The sequence below is a fragment of the Ahaetulla prasina genome, chromosome 2 (genome assembly GCF_028640845.1).
Source record: "Ahaetulla prasina isolate Xishuangbanna chromosome 2, ASM2864084v1, whole genome shotgun sequence".
Lineage (NCBI taxonomy): Eukaryota > Metazoa > Chordata > Lepidosauria > Squamata > Colubridae > Ahaetulla > Ahaetulla prasina.
Window position 1 is genome coordinate 171,653,124 of NC_080540.1, and position 23,760 is coordinate 171,676,883.

The window sequence follows — 23,760 nt, forward strand, 5'->3', positions numbered from 1 at the left end:
CTTGGCCAATAAAAAATTCTATTCTATTCTATTCTATTCTTTATGAACTTAGTTAATTTTCTAGGCAAAAAAAGGAATATCTTCTCACCTGGGCTACATGTCGGTGAATCCAAGCTTTGGCATTCAGTGCTCCCTCCCAGGCTCTCTGTGTCACTGTAGAAAGATTGGTAGGCACCTGGCAATGGAAGGAAGATGGTTTTGTATATCAGGGCTCTCCAACCTTGGCAACTTTAAGCCTGGTGGGCTTCAACTCCCAGAATTCCCCAGCCAGCTTTGCTTTGCTGGCTGGGGGATTCTGGGAGTTGAAGTACACCAGGCTTAAAGTTGCCAAGGTTGGAGACCCCTGCTGTATATAACTAAGCTTTCTCTTAAAATATGAGAAGTGGATTGAGTGGCAAAATATTGGCTCCTGGAAAATGGAGAGGCCTTTGATAATGCAGAAGTTATCTAATCTGAGCACAAGCAATAACATTTGCCTCAGTTACTGAAGGATTTTTTTTTTTTTGGTCACAACAGTATACACAAATATCATCATAAATAAAAACAAGATATCATGAAAGAAATATATGTATATGTAAGTAAAAACATGCAACAACTATGTTAATTTGATATAATGAAGGGAACAATAGGACAGGAACGGTAGGCACTTTGTGCTTTTATGCACGCCCCTCTTAATTGTGTGGGGTTATCTTTTGTTGAGGTGTTCTGGCTTTCTCCCTCCCTTCACTCTCCACTCAAAAGATACACATTAAAGTTACAGTCCTAAACTGCAAAAAAATCCAATCATGGATGGCAGCAAAGATACCCCCATCCTGCCTCCTGTGCTTGGAGTGATCATTAGAGTTCTCATTCCAAGCATAAATGACCAGGCTCAAATTAATCTACTTTGGACATCTTATTCAAAGGTCTAGTTCTCCAAAGAAGGTTCAGTGCTGGGAAGGATGGAAGGAAAGAGAAGAAGAGAATGTCCATCAACAAGGTGGATAGACTCAGTTGCAGTGGTGATGGGTGCACCATTAAAAGACCTGATAAAGCAAGTTAGGGACACACTATTATGGAGAAATATATGTAGTCATTAGGAATCGACAATGACTTAATGGCACATTATTCAAGTACAGGTAGTCTTCGACTTACGACCACAACTGAGCCCAAAATTACTGTTGCGAAGTGAGACATTGGTTAAGTGAGTTTAGCCCCGTTTTATGACCTTTCTTGCCACAGTTGTTAAATGAATCACTGCAGTTTAGTAACATGGTTGTTAAGTTTTTTTTTATTTGCATTTATATCCCGCCCTTCTCCAAAGACGCAGGGCGGCTTACACTATGTTAAGCAATAGTCTTCATCCATTTGTATATTATATACAAAGTCAACTTATTGCCGCCAACAATCTGGGTCCTCATTTTACCTACCTTATAAAGGATGGAAGCAGTGGTGGGATTCAAATAATTTAACAACCGGTTCTCTGCCGTAATGATTTCTTCCAACAACCAGTTCACCAAACTGCTCAGAAAGTTAACAACCGGTTCTCCCGAAGTGGTGCAAACTGGCTGAATCCCACCACTGGATGGAAGGCTGAGTCAACCTTGGGCCTGGTGGGACTTAAACCGGCAGTAATTGCAAGCAGCTGTGTTAATAACAGACTGTCTTAGCAGTCTGAACCACCAAAGGCCCCGGTGAAACTGTCTTCCCCATTGACTTCATGATCCTGGGACCCTGCTACTGTTCTAAATATGAGTCAGTTACCGAGCATTTGAATTTTGATCTTGTGGCCATGGGGATGCCACAGTAGTCGTTAAGTATGAAAAAATGATCATGTCACTTTTTTTAGTGCCTTTGTAACTTTGAATGGTCACAAAATGAACTGTTGTAAGTTGAGGACCACCTGTAGGGAAGTAATTTTTTTGTAACCAGATCTAGACATCATATCCTGATCTAGCCAGACCATAGCAAAGATTATAAGGTGACCCCAAAGAAGAAGATAGAAGTGTATTGTAATGAAATTGACTGTACTTTGTTCACGGCTTGAGGGAGATGGCTTTCCTGGGGTTTCTTCTGATGAGTTGCTGAGATCAGCAGCCGATGAATAAATTCGAGAACAAGGTGCAATGTTTTTTCTTCTTCCAGAAGAGGGTGACCTGAAAAAGCAAAGGCCCATCAACTACTATCAACTAGTAGTTGACCACTATTTCCCCAAAAAACAGTTACAGATAATTGCTTATTAGCAGACATTTGGTTCCAAAAAAGTTTCACAAATGATAGTTGTCTTAAAGAACATTGCCATACCCGAGTACACACTTATGTTAACAGTAATCGTTAATGCTAGCCCCGAATTAGATTATAAACTCAGCAAAAAGCTGAGAAATATTCTAAGTGCATTTTTCAAGAGGCAACTGGACATCTCAAGTACAGTAAGATACATAAATTATATGTTAAATTCCTCATTTGGATCAGTATTTGCCTCATACATTTTTTTTCTTTAATCACGCCAATCTTTGCTTTAAAACTGAATGTTTTTCTTTCCCACACTTCAACATATGGTGTTACATAATCACTAATCATTTTGTTTAGAACAACGTCCAACAAAACCAGAAACTTTATATAACGCAGAATAGTTAGATGCAGTACAAAGTGAATTTTCCTTCATCAAAATTGCTTTGTCTCTTTCTATTAGCATCCTTGAGAAGGTCTATGCATGTGGTTGCTAGTCGTTGAGCCTGTCCTGATACCTCATAATAAATCAATAATCAATTGTGACTACAGTGCAACATTCATGAAAGGAAGGAAGCCTCCTCCCTCAACACCCTTACTAGTTTGATGCAAAATGGCATTCAGAGCCCCAGATGAAGCCCAAATGTTCTTTGTGCTTGCTTTACCTTAAACACAATACATTTAGAAAGGAGGAATAATCATGCCTAGAGCACATGAGGCTTCTATGCACAGCTTTGACTATGTCTCTTAATGCTCACTCTACAAGGGGAATTGTATGGAGGGGAAGGGAGTGGTGGGTTGAGAAAGAAGATGGTTCTATGATACTTATCTCAATGGGGCTGCACCAGAAGAGAGCGCTAAAAGTAACCTACAGCCTGCCAGAGATTTGTGTAATGCAGCATTTCAAGAGAAGTTAATTTAAGGCAAAATGCTTTCTTTCTTTCCTTCCTTCCTTTCGGATGGAATGAATGTGCCTATCTTTAAATTAATCCCAGATGTCAGGAATTATGCAAAAATAAATAAGCCCAATCTTTTCATTAAAAGGATGGTTGTAAATTTTATTGAGAGGAATGTGTGTGTGTGGGAGTTGTTTGGTTTGTTTTATTTCCAATGAAATAGTTTTAAATGTCTGTCATTTGATATGTAAATTAAAATGCAATGCTTCAAATTAAGTGGCAAATCTATTTTTGTCTCAAATGAATAAATGGTTTTAGCTGTTCTGTAGGTGTTATACAAATTCACGGTATCATTTGAAGGTGTCATAGCATCCTAAAACCCGAGAATCCCTAGTATAGTGTGCATGGTTATATTAAGAATTTATAGCCATTTTTAATATTCCATGGTTTTGATCCTTCAAAGTATTGCACGGGAATCATGTTGATTTAAAAGAGAGGTAATCTGGGAAGAATGCTTTTTTTTTTCCCCTTCAAGGTTTTATTACTGGGACAGTATTTCTTAGGGATTGGCCTTCCTGTCTCCTATTGAGACTCGTACTAATTAAGAACTTCCCTTGCAAGTTGTTTACAAAGCCCCTTGAATAACCTGCTATCTCCAGTGCCATCCCCTTTTCCCACAATGCTGGCCTTCTCTCATCCCAAGAGTGATTTATATAACTTTATCCTGCTGATTCTGCTACTGTAAAACACAAAGGACGGTGAACAAAGTCAGAAAAATTCACCATTATTCCAGCAGCCTTTTCCCTTGTCAAAGCAAGGGATGCTGGTGAGGAAAAGCTCAAATGCAATTCTTCCACTGCCATGTCCTGTGACCGTAGAAACAGACAGGTGGGTAGTTCTTCCCAATGACTTTTTCTCCTGAAGATGCACCCTTATTCCATAATTTCATCTATTGATGAATCATTTTTCAGAGCTCAATTATACAAACACTCTCCCTCCCCCACCAACTGTGGCATTTCCATCTACTAAACTTTCCTTCAAACATCCAATTCTGCCCGGATCCTTTGAAAGGACAATAGCTACTCCAATTTACATTCTTTGTCCAGATAATTTGTTTTACTATAAATATAATTTTCCCTCTAGAAAAATAGCTGAAGTTCAAATTATACAATATAGCACAGAGAACTTAAATCAAACATCTATCATTCAGGTTTAACTTTAGTATAAACCTATAATAATCCCAGAGATGTTTCATCCTTCAAATAGGACACTTGCTCAGAAAAAAAAAATCAAACATGTACTCTGTAGTGCTGTGGGTCTTTCAAAAATTTGGCATAATGGACTAATGGGAAGAATGGAATCCGGTTCCGGCTGGTGCTCATTAGAAACAGGTGGGATAGATTTGGACTCTTCTGACTTTCAAAAGATTTTTTTGGAGACTTCCTTGTGAAGGAAAAACAGAATAACAGAGTTGGGAGGGATTTTGGAGGTCTTCTAGTCCAACCCCCTGCTCAAGCAGGAAACCTTATACCATTCCAGACAAAAGGCTGTTCAATCTCTTCTTAAAAACCTCCAGTATTGGAGCACCCACAACTTCTGGAGGTAAATCATTCCACTGATTAAGAGTTCTACTGTCAGGAAAGTTGTCCTTGGTTCTAAGTTGGTTCTCTCCTTGATTAGTTTCCATCCATTGCTTCTTGTTCTGTCTTCAATGCTTGTTATTCCCTTGCTTTCCATTTTGTGATGGTTGGAGGAGAGATTTATAACTTCAGGACCTTCTCTCTCTCTCTGCCTCTGCCTCCCTCTTTCCTCAGCATGCTGTTCACAATTCCTGTCTCTAGGTATTATTTAAAATGTCTTTTCTGCCCCCTGCTGGAAATGGTGCCACATCTTGGTGTCCTAGCGCTTTTTAAGAATTTACTGTAGTTCTTATTTAGATGGAAGCTTTATCAGTTCATCAGTTTTCAGTCGGACAGTTGAGCTCACCAATGGGATCTGGCATAGTGTAAGGGTGTGAGGGAGTGGCAAACCATGATGGCATTATCACCACATGAATATATGATCACGACTTTAAGAAGCTTCTTCTAAAATGTGTATGTTGATCAAATGACTAGGTCTAAAAAGGTTAAGTACAAGAAATAATTGATGTTATTACTGAAAGAACTTGGAAGACTTTTTTTGTCTCTTGTCTCCTGAAAACACTTAATCTGAACTTTCAATATGCCAGTCACTGATAGAGATTACCATCAAAGGAATCCTGGAACATGCATGTTTCGTATGCTAAAACTATAGGCGTTTGGGATGGGAAGCCTGTAGGCTGTTGTGGAACCTGTAATTTCTAGCATTCTTCACAACTGGCTACAGTGGATAGGAATGCTGAGAGCTACAGTATAATTCATCAACATCTGGAGAGACACACGTTTTCCCATTGCTGTAAATCTTCAGGGCCATGTAATAAGAAATTTCTATCGGGACTGATAAGAGGATGGGAATGTCCATGAATGGGTGGTGGGTCAGAGGACAGAAGAAAAAGGGCTATGCTTCCTTACCTCTGCCCTGCTGGTATAAATTCTTCAAATTTGTACACCTCAATGGGAAGCTCTTTTTTGGGCAGTTTTTGAATAAATTCGAGATATTTTTCACCAATCTTGTAGGGCTTGCAGAATTCAGTCAGGTTCTGGTATCCTACAGGAATCCGTTCTGCTTGAGCATGCTGGAGCTTGAACATCCTCAAGGACACCTGAAGAGGTACACATACAAAATGAATCCATTTCCTTGAATTTAGAATTATTGTTGACATCTGGAGAATCTATTACAATATTTTCCCTACTTACCTTTCAGTAGTAAGAGTTTGAAAATGCAACCAGTCTCAGTTATGAGTGCATTAAATTGACTTAAGTAGGCTATTCTGTTCACCCCTATTTAATAACTGTTGAAGTGAGAGAACCCTCCCATTTCTCACCCTGTCTTTGAAAAATGAAGTTGGGAAGTGAAGGAGGAAATCAAGAGAAACATCTAATCATAAATCACAAACTTACCCTCACCAGCATTTCATCTCCTTGATACATTAGCTTGCGAATGTGAGAGATAATTCTCTCTCGGACTTTTTTCAGTTCGAGACGACGATTGTTGGATTCAGAAACACAGCTTCTATATGTGACTTCTGATTCCTGAACCTGTGTGCATGAAATAAAAACTGCTGAAAGGAATGGAAAAGTTGACTTGGTTATACCAATAGTTGAAGTACTTCACAGTGGGGATGTCAGTAAGAACTGATGTGAATGCCAGTTATGCGCCCAAATATAAGGAAGCATCTATATTGTATAATTTATTTTAGGGATCAACTGAAACCATTTGTGCAGTTCAGTTCATTCTGACATAAAATAAAATTTGCAGCATTTGTGGCAGTTTTCCTACCTTTGGGCACTTTATGGCTTATTTCTGAATAGAAAAACTACAATAGGACTAATCCACTCTGGCATTAGAAATGTCCTCCATTTCTTCAAAGATTTGATGATTCACCTCAGTTGTTTCCAGGACTTAGTTGCTAGTCTCCATTATCATTACATTCTGATAGTCTTATTCATGATCATTATAGTGCTTGTTCCTTCAGTCTAAATCACAGAACCAGAGTCAGCAGAATCATATTCTTCCTCAGTGCAGACAAGCATTATATTCCTTACCTGAAGGGGTACAGTTTTAGCTCTCAGGAATAAATTTGGATTTCGGAATCACTTGCTAGAAAGTCATTTCCATAACTACCATATTGAACTGAAGACCTTATTATTTCACCGAGTGGGACTAGCCTAAGACATATTTTAGCAAAATTTTAATGGGTTTTAATCGGTCTTCAACCATTCTAGTGATTTGGCCAGTAAATATTTGTTTTTAATTGTTTTTAAATATTGTTATTTATTATATTTATATTGTATTGGTGTGGGTATTTTAATTTTGGCTGTGAACCGCCCTGAGTCCTTCGGGAGATGGTGCGGTATAGAAATGTAATTATAAATAAATAAATAAAAAATATTGCTCTTTTTAATCTGTTCATTTCCTCACCATATGCAATCTTCAACAATACATGAGCACACAATAGATTTAAGCTTAATGTGAACCGCTCCAATCTTGATTGCAATCTTGATTGATTGCTTGATTGCAATCTTGATTGCAGAAAATATGACTTCAGTAACAGAGTTGTTAATGCCTGGAATACACTACCTGACTCCGTTGTCTCTTCCCAAAATCCCCAAAGCTTTAACCAAAGACTATCTACTGTTGACCTCACCCCATTCCTAAGAGGTCTGTAAGGGTCGTGCATAAGAGCACCAGTGTGCCTACCGTTCCTGTCCTAATGTTCCCTTTGATTGTATCCAATTTCATATAGTTATTACATACTTATGATTATATTTATGCTTATATATCGTATAGTTATTTCATGCTTATGCTTATGCTTATATATACTGTTGTGACAAATAAATAAATAAAAAATAAAAAAAATATTCCTCCAGCTTGGGACTATGGAATTGCAGCAAATATATTGAGCCAGACTCCAAATCTTCTCACTGGTGGACAGCTGGGCAATTGTCCCTTGAGCAATTAACCCGGTGTCTGCAACTATTGCTAAATCATCATCTCCTTCTGTTATAAATATAGATCTATCCAGTGGTGGGATTCAAATTTTTTTACTACCGGTTCTGTGGGTGTGGCTTGGTGGGCCTGGCAGGGCTTGGTGGGCTTGCTTTGGTGGGCGTGGCAGGGGAAGGAAATTGCAAAATCCCCATTTCTTCCCAATTAGCTGGGACTTGGGAGGCAGAGAATAGATGGGGGCGGAGCCAGTCAGAGGTGGTATTTACCAGTTCTCCGGACTACTCCAAATTTCCGCTACCAGTTCTCCAGAACTGGTCAGAACCTGCTGAAACCCACCTCTGCTTCGCAGTCTTGACTACTTAATTTGTTCCACATTTCACCTCATTCGGGGAACTATTACTGATTTCTAAGCCACAAAAGCTTATTGTCCCTCCATTAGAGAAAAGTCAAGAATCCAGAGTTTGGTTCCTTCCAACTTTCCGTTGATCACATACATTCCCCCCAGCATCCAAAAAAACATCAACAAGAAAAATGTTCACCACAAAGTAAATGATGTGCTAGCTAAACAAACAAACAGTTTGAACTCACATAGTGTCGAATTCATTGTTTTCTACTGAATTAAAAGCAGCATGTTTTGTTTCTTGAAAGTATACCTTGTGAGGAATTCAGTGCTTTGTCTACCATTTATTTATTTAACTATTCTAATAGATCATCCAACTCAAAAGACTCTGAGCAGGTTACAACACATTCACATTATAAAAACGACAATAAAAAAATCAATGTTGTTAAAAGCAACAACTATAATCAGAAAGTAATCCTAAAATAGATGCCAATAAAACTTGAGCTGGGGTTTGAAAACCCAGTAAAATAAAAACTGATTTAAAAAGGAGCTTTACAGACCTCTAGGAATGATGAGAAAGAAACTCCATCCTATCAAAGGATTAGAAAAGGCTTTATAGAGGCCCAAAATCCATTTGAATTCCCAAATGGCCATTCACAATTACAAATTAAGGGGCCAGATCTTTCACATCAATTTTAACAGGTTCATAAGTGGGGAGATACTTCAGCAAAGGAGGCAAAATACTGGCCTGATAGTATTTATGGAGATGTTCAGTCATCCAGGTCATGATTGTCTCAAAGGTGCTTTTTCAAAACACAACTGGACTATGTTTTTTTTCCTTTAAGAAGAAGACATTTCACTTCTCATCCAAGAAGCTTCATCTGTTCTGAACTGATGAAACCTCTTGGATGAGAAGCAAAACATCTTCTTCCTCAAGGAAAAAAACATAGTCCAGTTGCCTTTTGAAAAAGCACCTTTGAGACTACTGGCCTGACAAAACTATGGCAGGTCAAATGACTTGAGCAGTATCTGCGGAAGTCAAGAATCAGAACAATTAATGGTACGACTCTTTATGTTCAGGAGCTGTTATTTTTTATTTCATCTCAAAAATCACTTCCGATGAGTTAACAAACTTTTACTACATGGCACTTTCCCATATCTGTATCCTTGGCATCCAGATAAATATGTGGTCGGCAACAGCAAAAGTCCACAGCAAGCTTACAAAAAGCTGTAATCATTTCTGTGTCTTCCCCATACATTGCTATATTATTTCCTTGCTGTCACAAGGACCTGAATTCTGAAACCTAACAGAGACCTGATTGAAGAGGCAGAGCATTTAACTTTGAAGTCCCAAGACCAATACCTTCAACTGAGCCTCATCTCGATAACGCCGCCGTTTTTCCAATTGCTTGTTTCCACTACTTGTGATAGCCTGGAACTCTTCTTCTGCTTTGGCACTTTGCACTTTGGCTTTTTCCAAATCCTCACAGCGCTGGAGGTAATGGAGGCGAGATTTGCGCATCGATGACAAGGAATCATTCTGCAATGAGAGGAGGCAAACTGTTGTTGGGCAGTAGCTCTACCATAGGCTTTGCTTTTGAATGCCTTTTTGAATTATTTGTAGTACAGGTAGTCCTTGACTTACAGCAGTTCACTTAGTGACCATTCAAAGTTACGCCACTGAAAAAAAGTGACTTATGACTGTTTTTCACATTTACGACCATTGCAGGATCCCCATGGTTTTCATCCAGTTTTATGTCACATGGCTATCTGCAGCTGGCATGAATTTCTCCAAAAAAAAACCAAAGGGTAGTCTGTCCCAGGACTCAGTAATAATGTTAATAATAAATGTCCTAAGTTATTCTATTTTTTGAGGCTTAAAGTGTAATTCTTGTAGCACAGGAATGCTTAGATCTGGCCTGTGGGGCCACCCTGGAAACAGTGGGGCACTGGCCCGCGGTGCCTCTGCCAGGGAAAACGGCGCTTGGGAAGGCCGCATGCGAGATATAAGTGACGTCAAGCTGGCCACACCCACCCTAACTTCCCAATAACCCTGATGCGGCCCTCAATGAAATTGAGTTCATTTAGTGACTGTTCAAAGTTACCACGGCCCGAAAAAAGTGACTTATGACTATTTTCCACTCATGACCATTGCAGCATCCGCATGGTCATGTGATCAAAATTCAAATGCTTGGCAACTGACTCATATTTATGACTGTTACACGATCACCTTTTGAGACCTTCTGACAAGCAAAGTCAATGGGAAGCCAGATTCACTTAACAACCGTATTACTAAGTTAACCACTGCAGTGATTCACTTAACAACTGTGACAAGAAAGGTCATAAAATGGGGCAAAACTCACTTAAGAAATGTCTCACTTAGCAATAAAAATTTGGGGCTCAGTTATGGTCATAAGTCAAGGACTACTTGTATTCTAAGTGGACTTCAAAATCCAATGTGTGTGTTAAAAAAAAGTACAGTTTCCTCATTTTGGGTGTCATACCTAATTCAGCCTCACAGTGTCAATCTATGCTTGATACTTTTTCATTTTTAAAACCATGTTTAATATTTTTAGAAATCATAAGTTTGCAGATCTTGACAAACCCATACAAGAGAATTGCACTTTAGCAAACAAAAAACTAAAACAAGTATCTAAATCAACTTTTGTCAATCTTTACATTAACTGTCATAACCTGGATACGAACATTGATGTAAAAGCCATATTCCAACCTAGATTTGGAAAGTTCATTTTGGCATCAACCATTTACACTTGCCATGGATGGATAAGTAGAATTTGGTAGTTTACCATTTATGTGTTTTCATCTATATCTTCGTAAGTAGAAGAAAAGGGTGGGGGGGGGAGAGGGATTTTTGCTACCGGTTCTCCAAACCACCCGCTGCCATCGCTACCTAATCAGCCAATCCAGTCTGAACCGGGAATATTTCACCCCTGGTTGATGTGACCCTTTGTCCATTCTTTTCCCTACTGGTACTTTCTAGGATAAAAACTCCCAGTCTCCCTAAAGAAGGTTTTCCTAATCTATCTCCCAACTGAACTTCCAGTGCCCAGAAATTTATTTAAAATCCTGAATGTATAGCAGCATTTATAGCACTTTAACACCTTTGGCCCATGCATATCTGTCTGTTTGCAACTTCATCTGCTCTTACCATCCTTTTCTGTTCTTTCTGCCACTGATCTTTGAATTCCTTCCGCCATTTCTCAATTTCATTCCTTTTGGCCCAAAGAGGCTACAAAAGAAAGAGGACTGTTAGGTGTAGATAGCAGGAGAGAATGTAGTATTAAGCAAGAATTCAGGGTGGAAAAAACCACCACCATACGCTGAATTAACATGAGTGCTTGCAGAAAATTAATCAAACCAATGCCCTCAGTTTTAACATTACATTTCTATTTCCGGCCCCCATCTTCTTCAAATACAGTTCTTCCAGCCACAATCTCTTTAGGAGCAAGATTCTAGTCTCATAGACTCATGGGGCATTTGAAATTGTTGCTCTTGCATAGCGGTGCTTTTATCTAAATCAGAAAAATGATGTACCTCATAATATTCTCTCAGATGCAATGTTCCAGCTGTTTCGATAGCTACATTCCCTGCCTTTATGTCATGCTCCATGACCATGGTATAGAGGCCCTGGAGAGGCATACCATTCTGGGGAGACAAAAGTATTGATCAACATGCTAGAACAGTCATGGAGATAGTCATTCCCAGGCTCTCTGTCAGATCCAGCATTCAAAGTAGTAACACACATCCCTTTTCATTTTTTATAGTATAGTGCAGGGGTCTGCAAACTTGGCTCTTTTAAAACTTTGCTGGCTCAGGAACTCTGGGAGTTGAAGTCCACAAGTCTTAAAAGAGCCAAGTTTGGAGACCCCTGGTATAGTGTTTTCCTTCTGCACTCAATGCCATTGCCACAATACCAGGCTTCACACCTGGGATTAGTATAGATTAGAATTCATATAGGAGACAAGAACGAAGCAACACACACACACAACAGCTGCTTCTCACTGCAGTGCAAAGGTGAAAGGAAAGGAAGTACACATTCTCAATGGTTTAAACTTGAGGCTTTTGATCCTTGGCATGAGTCTTGGGTAGTTGAGGCCTGTTTCCATAGCAGTCATTTGTTAGCCTAGGGAACTCACTAGGCCAGAGTTCCCCAACCTTTCCGGCTTTGTGGACTGGTGGGAGGGAGGAGAATGGATGGTTCTGCGCGAGCCGCAGGCAAGCACATGTGTTGTGCCTCGCTCGCTCCCCCCACCGCAGCCGGGCCCCTCTTATCTCCTGCCGGACGCTGATAGTACAGAAGAATGTCCTGGCATGCCTCCAGCCCCCAGCCCTGGCACCATGCCCGGACAAACTGAACAAAGAAACCTCCCTCCGATAGCATGTGCGCCTGAAGCCAGCCACGAGCTGGGATTACCAACAGCTGGAGACGAAATGATGCAATGGATAGATCCACACTTCCGGAGAATGGAGAGGCGACGTCAGCAAAAGGAAGGGAGGGGCAGGCCTGGATAAGTGCTGAGTCATGGAGCCACACCCCACACACGCCTATATAAAGGATCTGCTTTCTGGCATTCTCTGAGTCAGGCAAAGTCTAATCTGGATTGCTGAAGTCACACCTTGGATTCCTGCCTGCCCTGAGGACTCTGATAGGACTTTGGCAAAGCTCCAGAAGCACGCTTGATACGGACTTCCCTGACTCGGCCGTCAGAGGAGGAGTGGGACACGACAACATGTGTGTGCGCAGACCCATTTGCACAAGCGGTGTGCATGCATACCCGCCATTCATGCAAATAGAGTGTGTGTGCACACGCTCTCCCGCTGCTTCAGGCAGTTTTGAACAACTCATGGCCCAGTAGAGAGCCATGGCCCGGGCGTTGAGGACCCCTGCATTAGACTCAGTGCTTATGCATAAGACATAGTTTATGCTGACATCTTAATATGTGGAACAAGGATACTTGATTAAATTTTCTGTGTATCACTAACACTGGTGCTTCTCAGAGATCAAATTTCTTTTGTTAAGACAATGGTTGACAGCAACTGCCATATAATGAAGTAAACCTGACAGTATGAAGTTTTATGAAACCTAGACCACTTTCAAACTACCCACTAACCAAATGTTTGTAAGTCGGGGAGTATTGATCTCTTTGGGAAACTCTGTGATAGAACGTGGCTGAATGTTACTTAGCTTTCTTAGTTACGTAAGTTAAACTCTCTTACTGTTAAATGTAAATAATACTTAAAACATCATTGGTAAAAGGCTTTTGATTTATCAAGAGCACATACATTTATTTAAAATGTTTCATCCAATGTTTTGGTCACATGTTATCTTTTTATGAGGGTAAAGTGCATTTTGCCTCAACAACTACAATGGGACATTTTAATACATGTTAATTTCTATGTAAATAATTGTTGCCTATATTTCTGTGATTTAGGGATAAATTCATTATTAAGATTGTTATTAAAGTGGGGCCTGAAAATGAGATGTCTACATTCCTGCCCATAAATATAAAGGATGATTTAAAAAGAAAATGTTTGTGTTTGTGTACAAACTCCGTAACATTTGCAGGAAAGTAGCTTGATATGGATTGCAAATGAACGCACAGAAGAGAAAATGGAACCATTACCTGAGAAAAAATGATATTTCTTCCAGTTTCGGCTATCTTCAGAATGTTCTTTGCAAATTCAATTTCTGCAAACAACCAACACATGAAGGGATTGAATCTCCATCAGAAACCCATGATAAGAGCAGGAAGCTTATTTCTGCTGAGCTGGATAAAACCTCAAAATTTTGGAAATCTGTCTTTGTGGCAAAGTTTGTAAGTAGTGCACCCACTCTAATGCAAAATTCTGCTTCCTTGATCTCATGATGGCCTGGGGGACAGTCTCTTTACTGAAGAAATCTGGAAGTATATTATCTGAATAGGTAATCTATGAGGGGAAGAATGACGAGGTCAAAATCATCTGCCAAATTTCTATAAAGCATAGATGTTGACAAAAAATATATATACTTACCATAAGTAATACGTTTGTCTATCCAGTTCAACAGCTCCTTGATGTATTTGCACCACATTTTGGCATACCTTAGGGCTGCTTCTACACCACCTTCACATTTGAACAGCATCTCATCAGCTTCTTCAACTGAGAAAATTAACAGGTTGATTTTAGAACACAGCCAATGAAATCAGTATTTTCATTGACGAAGGGCTGGCCTATTAACAGTTTCAGAATTTCTTATTGCCCAAACAGAAAACTGTGCCCTTCTAGCTGTTGCTGAACCATAACTTGCAAATCTCTCACCATTACATATATTGGCTGAAGGTGTTTACTGCAATTCAGCAGTCCCTGGAAGGCCAAAGATCTCACAATCTGAGTAAGTTTCTTGTGTCAGGGATATTCAGGACAAACATATTTGAATCCTAGACCTGAATGCAGAACTACTCTGGCTAGATTCATACACTGAAGCAAGCCTTCATATCGTTTACAAGCTTTAGCATCTGTGAACACATTTGTTATAGTTTGTAAACTGGTTTATGTCTTAATACACTGTGTAAACCCAGTTTTATGGAAAACTCTAAGCCTTCTGGGGCTAACTGTAAGCCTTCTATAGCAATCTTTCTCTGCCCCCATTTTCCTCAGAGACTCATTACTTCCCCTTTTCATCTTTGTAATTTCTTCTGTTTTAAATGGTCACTGTGACAATACACCTCCATCCTTTTCCACTGCTTGATCTTGCTTTCCTCCCCATCAATCCTTTTATTTCTAGAAGCCTTGTTATCTTCTGCACAGGCCTCCTGATCTGTATAAATTATTTGAAACTGCCCTCAATTCACCGCTCCAAAATACAGTTTCTTCCTGCCTTTCAATCTGGCTTTCTAGCTGAAAAATCTTGTCTGAACCTTAATACGTGACTGAAACAGAGACAGTTCATAACAAAAGTCTCCTTTGCAAACATTCTAACTCTTCTTGGCCCTGATCAGAAGTTCTTATTTGGTCCCCAACGTGGTGCTTTTTGGAGATATATTAGACTACACTTTTGGTAATCACAGAACAAAAAACAGAATTATCCTAATGTAAATTATTTATTTACAAATCACCTTCACAAAAGCTGCCCAACTCATAACAATTCTGGACGAGCAGGCTGCCATTTTGTTCAGGTGGTAGTAGGCTATTGGTAAAAATATTATACAGCTTTATTTTTTGAATAGAATAGAACAGAATAGAATAGAACAGAACAGAACAGAATTCTTTATTGGCCAAGTGTGATTGGACACAGAAGGAATTTGTCTTGGTGCATACTCTCTCAGAGTACATAAAAGAAAAGATAAAAGATAAGATAAATGATAATCAAGATACTTTATAATTTCTTTGACAACACCTTTAGTCATCAAACTAAGACCTTCATAAGTTGCTGCTGATCAGACTGAAGCTTTGACTACTCCAGCTTTCCAAAATAGTCAATATGTGACCTGGAATCCAAATGTAGGATTTGAGGGCAACGGTCTGTAACACTTTTATTCCACCATCTTCAATGGCAAAGTACCAGCAAAAACCAATACATGGTTTTTTTGAAATGAAATGAAATCATGGAAATCAAAATTCATGCCAAATATTTCAATTAAATTCTTCCATAGATACCTGACATATTTCCTGGATCTGCTGCTTCCAAATTTCTTTCATATTTACAGAAAAGTTCATCTGTCTGCAAAATAAAAATATGTGGATTTTTTTAAAAAAATATTATTTTAGCGGGAAAGATCCCAAATGAAACACACTTTTGATAGACGATATGACTATGCATTAATTCGATAAACAAACAAAATGAAGATGCAATAAAGTTATTACAGAATCAATTTAATATGATAATGGCTGATCAGGTGGCAACAAATATACAATATGCCAAACATAATACTTTTTGTAATGTAAATAGACCTGGTAGGTTGTTAGCATACACCTTAAGGAAAAGACAAAAACAACGTACTATAGAAAAAATAGAATATAAAGGCAAAGAGAGATATCAACAGGATAAAATTAAAAAAGCTTTTTTAGAATATTATACAAATTTATATCTTAAAGATAATATATTGAACAGGGATATTGATAATTATTTGAAGGAATATAAGGTTAAAAATTTAACTTTAGAACAAAAGGATGAACTGAACCGGCCTATAACCTCTGAAGAAATTATTTTGGTAATTAAACAATTAAAAATGGGGAAAACTCCTGGTACGGATGGGCTTACAGTTAGTTATTATAGGAATTTACAGGATGAGATGTTAGGTCCACTTAAGGAATTATTTATCAGATACAATTAGGAGGGGGAATTCCCCCGTCATGGAGAACCTCTTTTATTTCATTGATACCAAAAGAGGAACAGGATTGTTCTAAACCTGGGAACTATAGGCCAATCTCACTTTTAAATAATGATTATAAGATTTTTGTTAAAATAATAGCTAATAGATTAATGTTGATTTTGCAGCAAAGAATTCATAATGATCAATCTGGATTTATAAAAGGGAGACAGATGAGGAATAATGTTAGGCAGATTGTTAATTTACTGGAGTATTTAGAAAAGAAAATTTTTATTCCAGCAGCATTTATTTTTCTCGATGCAGAGAAAGCTTTTGATCGATTGCATTGGGATTTTTTAGTTAAATTAATAGAAAAGATGCAATTTGGAGATGGTTTTACAAGAATAATTAGGGCAATTTATGGAGAGCAAACAGCACAGATTATAATCAATGGTAGCTTAACAGAACCTTTTAAGATTGCGAAAGGAACAAGACAGGGACGTCCTTTATCACCATTATTGTTTATTTTAACTCTAGAACCATTATTGGATAAAATACAAGGAGATAGAGGGAATTAAAGTTAGACAACATGAATATAAGCTGAGAGCTTTTGCAGATGACCTGGTGATTACTTTAACAAACCCTATAAATTCTAGTAAATCATTGTTGGAAATAATTGATCAATATGGGAAGGTTTCAGGGTTTAAGGTAAATCAGAAAAAGACAAAAGTGATAATAAAAAATATGGTCAGACAACAGAAAGAAAAACTAGAGGAAATAACAGGATTTGAAATTGTAAAGAAGGTTAAATACTTAGGGGTCTATATTACATCGTCAAATGTGAAATTGTATAAGAATAATTATGAGGTTTTATGGCAAAAAGTTCAGAAGGAGTTGATTGTTTGGAAAAAAATTGCAATTATCTTTGCTGGGGAGAATAGCTGCTATTAAAATGAATGTTTTACCTAGATTTTTATTCCTCTTTCAGATGATACCAATAATTAAGAAAGATAAGAATCTTGAGGAATGGCAGAAGGGAATTAACTAATTTATATGGGAAGGTAAAAAGCTAGGGTTAAAATGAAAATAATTCAAGATTCTCGGAAAGGGAGGTTTAAAATGCCCAATTTTAAATTATACTATGAAGCAGCTGCTCTCTGCAATAAGTGATTGGTTTAATTTAACGGAGGAAAGAATTTTGAATATAGAAGGTTATGATTTGCTATATGGATGGCATGCATATTTAATTTATGACAAAAAGTGGATAAGGCCTTTAAAAATCATGTGTTAAGGACTGCTCTTCATGTGTTTGGAAAAAATACTCTTATAAACTAAATTATAAGGTTCCTATATGGGCAAGTCCTAGACATACAATAGAGAATATAAATATAGAACAGAATCAGGAAATGATTACATATAAAGATCTTTTGTATACTGAAAGAGGTAATTTGCAATTAAAATCTCTGCACGTATTAAAAGAAGAAGGGAAAAATTATACTTGGTTTCAATATGAGCAACTACGTGCTAGATGGAAGGAAGATCAGAAAATTGGTATAGAGCAGAACGAGGGAAATTTGGTAAAGCAAATTAGAAATCAGTCTCAGGAGCATATAAAGAGATTGTATAATGTGTTACTTGAAATAGATTCTGAAAGGGACTTGGTAAAGGACTGTATGATAAAGTGGGCACAAAATTTTCAGGAGCCAATATTATTGGAAACTTGGGAAAAATTTGGGTTAGAAATGTTAAATTCACGCAGGCACAGAATCTGAGGAAAATTTTATAAAATGTTTTATAGATGGCATTTAGATCCTAAAAAATTATCGTGTATGTATCCAGATATGCAAGCAAAATGTTGGAGATGTAATTGTGATGACGCTACATATTTTCACATTTGGTGGACTTGTAAGGATATAAAGGCCTTTTGGATAAAAATTTGGTGGATTTTACAAAATGTTTTGAAAAGAAGATAAAGTTCCTGCCGTAATTTTTCTGTGGGGATTTATTATGGACTGTACAGTAATTGAGACTAAATTGATTTTAAATCTAATAACAGCAGCAAGATTACTAATAGGACAATACTGGAAGAAAAAAGAAGTACCTACAATAGAAGAATGGATATTGAAAGTTGCCAATTTGGCTGAGATGGCGAAGATATCAGCCTTTTTGAAAGACAATACGCAAGAAAGATACTTAAAGGAATGGAAAAAATGGATTGACTATATTCAAAGTAGATATCAGACTAAGAGTTATCAGACTGTTTTGAATGATTATGATGTATTATTTTGATTGTTTTGGGGAAGTTAGGAATTGATGATTGTAGGGGTATAATTAAGTTGGGACGAAATTTTTAGCATATGTTTGTTTTATTTTAACTATACTTTGTGCTCGTTCCGGGAAGTCGGGGGGGGGGAGGGGGGTTGTGAAGGGAGGGGGGAGGGGGGGTAAGGGGGGGAATTTTCTGTAAAACTTTTTGAATAATAAAAAAAAACCCAAACAAAATGATATTCTTCCCATCTAACCCCAATCAAATTAGTCACATACAGTGGGGTAAAAAAGTATTTAGTCAGCCACCAGTTGTGCAAGTTCTCCCACTGAAAAAGATGAGAGGGGCCTGTAATTGTTATCATAGGTATACCTCAACTAGGAGAGACAACATGAGAAAACACATCCAGAAAATCACATTGTCTGATTTGTAATGAATTTATTTGCAAATTATGGTGGAAAATAAGTATTTGGTCAATATCAAAAGTTCATCTCAATACTTTGTTATATATCCTTTGTTGGCAATGACAGAGGTCAAACGTTTTCTGTACGTCTTCACAAGGTTTTCACACACTGTTGCTGGTATGTTGGCCCATTCCTCCATGCAGATCTCCTCTAGAGCAGTGATGTTTTGGGGCTGTCGCTGGGCAACATGGACTTTCAACTCCCTCCAAAGGTTTTCTATGGGGTTGAGATCTGGAGACTGACTAGGCCACTCCAGGACCTTGAAATGCTTCTTACGGAGCCACTCCTTCGTTGCCCGGGCAGTGTGTTTGGGATCATTGTCATGCTGAAAGACCCAGCCACGTTTCATCTTCAATGCCCTTGCTGATGGAAGGAGGTTTGCGCTCAAAATCTCAGGATACATGGCCCCATTCATTCTTTCCTTTACACGGATCAGTCGTCCTGGTCCCTTTGCAGAGAAACAGCCCCACAGCATGATGTTGCCACCCCATGCTTCACAGTAGGTATGGTGTTCTTTGGATGCAACTCAGCATTCTCTCTCCTCCAAACACGACGAGTTGAGTTTCTACCAAACAGTTCTACTTTGGTTTCATCTGACCATATGAGATTCTCCCAATCCTCTTCTGCATCATCCAAATGCTCTCTAGCAAACTTCAGACGGGCCCGGACATGTATTGGCTTAAGCAGGGGGACACGTCTGGCACTGCAGGATCTGAGTCCCTGGCGGTGTAGTGTGTTACTGATGGTAGCCTTTGTTACGTTGGTCCCAGCTCTCTGTAGGTCATTCACTAGGTCCCCCCGTGTGATTCTGGGATATTTGCTCACCGTTCTTGTGATCATTTTGACCCCACGGGGTGAAATCTTGCGTGGAGCCCCAGATTGAGGGAGATTATCAGTGGTCTTGTATGTCTTCCATTTTCTAATTATTGCTCCCACAGTTGATTTCTTCACACCAAGCTGCTTGCCTATTGCAGATTCAGTCTTCCCAGCCTGATGCAGGTCTACAATTTTGTTTCTGGTGTCCTTCGACAGCTCTTTCGTCTTCACCATAGTGGAATTTTGAGTGTGACTGTTTGAGGCTGTGGACAGGTGTCTTTTATACTGATAACAAGTTCAAACAGGTACCATTAATAAAGGTAATGAGTGGAGAACAGAGGAGCCTCTTAAAGTAGAAGTTACAGGTCTGTGAGAGCCAGAAATCTTGCTTGTTTGTTGGTGACCAAATACTTATTTTCCACCATAATTTGCAAATAAATTCGTTACAAATCAGACAATGTGATTTTCTGGATGTGTTTTCTCATGTTGTCTCTCTTAGTTGAGGTATACCTATAATGACAATTACAGGCCTCTCTCATCTTTTTCAGTGGGAGAACTTGCACAACTGGTGGCTGACTAAATACTTTTTTACCCCACTGTAAATCTATATTTTAGCCTTTTATGGAATTCTGGATAACAACTAATTTTTCCTGCTTAATTAATCGTATTCCTAAAGTTTGAATATATGAGTAAATCATGTTGTTACAGGCCAAATGCCAATTCAGTATATCAATATGAAAACATCAGAATAAAAGGCATTCAAACGAAATAACAAAAATTCCAGATGTGCAATTTATAAATTATTCTGCTTCCCCTTCTGACCAACTTGGATGATGTTTTTAAAATCCTGATCAGTCACTGATAGAATTCCAGAGAGAAGATTTTCCTATCTTAGGTGGAGGGTAAGACATACTTAACTTTTATGACTTATTAGTCTGAAAGCATTTTATGGGCTTTTAAAGTAAAAAAAGCAAATCAACATATTTTAAATAAAATGAATTTGCATTGCTGGCCACCAATGAGGATGATACATTTTGAAGTCCCCCATGTTATCAGCCTTCCCATTTGACAGTCCTTCTATGCATTTGTTCATTGTCTAAAAATATGCTTAACGTATTTGCTTGGTCCATGCACTTGGAAGTCCACAGATGCTCAGATTGCATTCAGCCAATCACTGCTCAGTCTGAGCTAGCTAACGGCTCAGTAGAAAATGATGACCAACTAGAGCTCTTTTTGTTTTATGGTTGACTACCGATAGTCCTCGACTTACGACCACAATTGAGCCCAAAATTTCTGTTACTAAGACATTTGTTAAGTGAATCACTGCAGTTGATACGTTAGTAACCTGGTTGTTAAGGGAATCTGGCCTCCCCATTGACTTCGCTTGTCAGAAGGTCACAAAAGATGATCATGTGCTCCTGGAACACTGCAACTGTCATAAATATGAATCGGTTGTCAAGCATCTGAATGTAAATCACATGACCATGGGAATGCTGCAATGGTCATAAGTGTGAAAAATAGTCATAAGTCACTTTTTTCAGTGCTCATTCAGCGCTCGTTCAATTTTGAACGATCACTAAATGAACTGTTGCAAGTTGAGGACTACCTGCACTCACAAGCACAGGAACGAACTCACTAGATCAGGGTGTCAAACTGGCAGCCCGTGGGCCGGATGCGTCACACATAGGCCACGCCCACCACTGCTCTGCAAATGGGAAAAATGTCGCAAAATGTCATGTGACGGCAACTTGACGCAGCAAGTTTGACACCTGTGCCCCTGCACTAGCCTAATTTGAAAGCAATTTGGGGGAAAAAAGGGAAAGTGTATCTCACCATTTCTAATTCTATAAATAAGAAAGCTACTGAGGTTACACATGTGAGAAACTGATAGAGACAGACATGCAAAAATACTATGCAGTGCCCAACTTTTCCATCTTTTATCAATTAAGGACTCCCAAGAGCAGCTGAATACTTCCAGATTTCATCACCTCAATACATAAATACATGTGACACAGTCCTATTAGCAGATACATGTGTGATAATAGTTATAACTGAAAAAAAGTATTTAAAGAAATATGTCACCAACTAGATGTGGCAAGCGTATTTTCCTAAAGAAAATTGTATATCCCTGCCAAACCCACAGCTGGGTCAGATCGTGAAATTTATCTTGCAAAGGAAAATATATATATATATATATATATATATATATATATATTTATATATATATATATATATATATATATATATATATATATATATATATATATATATATATGTGTTTTCTGAGGTTTTCACGGGTGTTTGTATATAGGTCTTTGGTTGTTCGGGTTTTCTCCCGTGTAAAATTGGAAGTGTCTTGGCGACGTTTCGACGAAGTCTCATTCGTCATCTTCAGCCTTCAGCTTCGTGCTTCTGAGTGCTCAGTTGGTGAGCTGCATTGCTGTTGTTTGGCTTTGCGTTCGTGGTCATGCTCATGCAGCAGACTGACACCCACCATGAAGATGTAGCACGACCACGAACATGAAGCCAAACAACAGCAATGCAGCTCACCAACTCAAATCCCCCTGCAACTCAGACTAACCTGAACACAACCAAGCCCCCCCAAACAGAACACACCCCCATCCAATCAGAGCACAGCCAACCCCACCATCCAATCAGAGCACAGCCAAACCCCCAACCAATCAGTTCAAACCCCCATTAGCAGTTAAAAGGAAGAAACAGCTGTGATCACACATTGCTCCTAGAAGCACGAAGCTGATAACACCAGCCTGAAGATGACGAATGAGACTTCATCGAAACGACGCCAAGACACTTCCAATTTTACGCGGGAGAAAACCTGAATAACCAAAGACATACATACATATATATATTTGTTCTTTCTCAGATGACACAAAGCTTAGAAGCACATATTGTTAATACTATTTGTCAGAATTAAGATAACTTTTATTTCTACCTGTACTATTTCTGGCTGTGGGTTTGAAGATTCATCCCTGTTGTTGTCATCAGCATCATCACTAAACATTTCAATTGCCCTAGAAATTGGAAAAAATCAATAGGACAAATTACTTAAAAGGCAAAATGCACTGTTCTTCATTAGTACAAAACAGCACTGAACGGCTCATACCATTATGTAAAGCTGGGAGACAGAATTGAGCCCTAATGTAGGACAGCGAGTCCTTCTCTATTTATTATCCTCTAGGATTCTTTTCATCTCAATTTACCTCAGCCATAGCACCATATATGTTACAATTGAGGCTTTTCTGTACGACATTGCATTTTGCAATGGATAGTGAGTCTCTGAACATATATTGACAATTCATTCCAGTTCAGGTACCTCTTTGCTTATGGGATTTAGCTTGAGCAGTTTGGTTTGGACTTTCGCTTTCTTTTTTCCAGTTTGTCTTAGGGATGTAGTCTTGATGGTGATTGTCAGCATTTTAGTGTGTTTGGGGAACATGGTTTGTTCCAGTTGGTTCTTGAGGTTATCTAGGCAATGCTGGCATTTATTTAATCTGAGGTGAGCATTCGTGTTCGTGATCCTCCTCCTCCTCAACTATGAAACAGATCTGTGATGGCGAACCTATGGCACGCATGCCACAGGTGGCATGCGCAGCCATTTTTGCGGGCATGCAAAAATCAACTAGTTCAGCTCCACTGCGCATGTGCACATGCCTCCCAGTGGCACCTCCCATCGGCCAGCTGATTTTCGGGTCTCTGGCGCACATGCGGGAAACGCGCGCGTATGCACATGCACTTTTGGCACCCGAGGAAAAAATGGTTAGCCATCACTGACATAGATGATGCTAATCAGTTATAATTCTTGGCAGCCTTAGAAGCAGCATTTTCTAAGGGCTTTCCATAGAGACCCAAGAAA

General features: G+C 38.7%; 1 protein-coding gene across 8 annotated transcripts in view; it reads right to left on the bottom strand.

Moving 5' to 3' along the window:
• Window positions 1–23,760, bottom strand: part of GMIP (GEM interacting protein) — a 100,173-nt gene that overhangs the window by 26,618 nt on the left and 49,795 nt on the right. For all 8 annotated transcript variants that reach the window (XM_058167488.1, XM_058167489.1, XM_058167487.1 and 5 more), the window contains exons 3-13: window positions 22,840–22,918; window positions 15,688–15,751; window positions 14,065–14,190; window positions 13,677–13,741; window positions 11,587–11,697; window positions 11,201–11,281; window positions 9,395–9,571; window positions 6,143–6,280; window positions 5,654–5,844; window positions 2,011–2,135; window positions 89–175 (exon numbers count right to left, since the gene is read on the bottom strand). In XM_058167488.1, the coding sequence (XP_058023471.1) occupies window positions 89–175; window positions 2,011–2,135; window positions 5,654–5,844; window positions 6,143–6,280; window positions 9,395–9,571; window positions 11,201–11,281; window positions 11,587–11,697; window positions 13,677–13,741; window positions 14,065–14,190; window positions 15,688–15,751; window positions 22,840–22,918 (1,244 nt within the window). The remainder of the gene's footprint in view (window positions 1–88; window positions 176–2,010; window positions 2,136–5,653; window positions 5,845–6,142; window positions 6,281–9,394; window positions 9,572–11,200; window positions 11,282–11,586; window positions 11,698–13,676; window positions 13,742–14,064; window positions 14,191–15,687; window positions 15,752–22,839; window positions 22,919–23,760) is intronic.